This window comes from Eurypyga helias, unplaced genomic scaffold, assembly GCF_000690775.1.
Source record: "Eurypyga helias isolate BGI_N326 unplaced genomic scaffold, ASM69077v1 scaffold23812, whole genome shotgun sequence".
Taxonomy (NCBI): Eukaryota; Metazoa; Chordata; class Aves; order Eurypygiformes; family Eurypygidae; genus Eurypyga; species Eurypyga helias.
The window spans coordinates 6,310-7,517 of NW_010238186.1; the positions used below are offsets into that span (position 1 = coordinate 6,310).

The window sequence follows — 1,208 nt, forward strand, 5'->3', positions numbered from 1 at the left end:
TGCGGCAAGGCCACCCACCAGCTCCCTGTGAAGGGATGCGAGAGCTGGATGAGATCAAGAAGCAAAAGGTTGGAAATTTTTCAAAATAGTTTCACTGAGCTAAAAGTTCAAGTCTGCAGAAGTGGGAGCCGGAGGAGCGGTGCGGGGTGCACCCTGGGGTACAGGCCCTGGCTCAGGGTTGCTGCCGAGCAGCGGCTCATCCGTGTCTCGCTTTGTGGGCGCAGAGCTAGTGCCCTCATTCAGCGTGTCTTCCAGACAGCTGTGAGCTTAGTCCAGACCCAAGTTAAACTGCCAGGAGGGTCGGGGAGGGACCCGCGCTCGGGAGCAGCGGGGAGCTGGGCGCTTTAGCCATGCCGCCGCAGAGACCCGCTGCGTGGCTGGGGTGCAAGGAGCAGCTCTCTCGCAATGCCTGCTGAATATCCCCGTGTCATTTAGCAATAATATGCAATATGAACTGTGATATGTACTGTGCAATAATAACATGCACTCTTACATATGCAATGATACTACTATTATGTGTAGCAGTCTGAACGAGGACTGCAGGAGGCCGGTGGGTAAGGGGTGTTCAGCCTCTCCCCTGTGCGGTTGCAGGGAGGCCAAACTGCCCTGATGCTGGGGGTCAGCCACGAGCGGGATGACATGGTGCGAGCCCTCCTCTCCTGCCAGGCCGATGTCAACCTGCAGGACGAGGAGGGGAGGACGGCCCTGATGGTGGCCTGCCGCCTGGGCAACACCAACATCGTCAGGCTCCTCCTGGCCCAGCCCGGCTGCCAGGTCGCGCTGACGGACAAGGTGAGGCTCCGGCATCGCGCTCAATCTCACACAACTTCATTCCCACCAGGCTGGGAAAGCTCATGCAGGGCCATGCTGTACAGGCAGCAGTCCCTGAGGGATGATTTTTAAGTGGAGAAGTACAATTTTAGCCCACTTTCTAATCAGGGGAGTGCTTTTAGGAGAACACCCCTGGGTTTGGTGCTTGTTGCGCAGGGGATGACTGTGCCCAGGTCAGCATCCCAGCCGTAGCCTGCACAGGAGCACCGGGGAAAAGAGCCCAACCCAGTGCAAACCTAAAAAAAAAAAGAGATGAAATCCTGGACATCTGGAATCAGCAGAGTTTCAGCTCTAAGAAATTAGCAGCAATTAACTCTCCTGTGATAACGAACGCCTCTCTGGGAGGACACATGAGATGGGGCTGGGAGCAGCACAGC

At 56.5% G+C, this 1,208-nt stretch overlaps 1 protein-coding gene across 1 annotated transcript in view; it reads left to right on the plus strand.

Moving 5' to 3' along the window:
• Positions 1–1,208, plus strand: part of KANK4 (KN motif and ankyrin repeat domains 4) — a gene marked incomplete at its 5' end in the record, with an annotated part of 8,292 nt that overhangs the window by 6,305 nt on the left and 779 nt on the right. Inside the window, 1 exon segment of the mRNA XM_010147775.1 lies at positions 592–792. Within this exon segment, the coding sequence (XP_010146077.1) occupies positions 592–792 (201 nt within the window).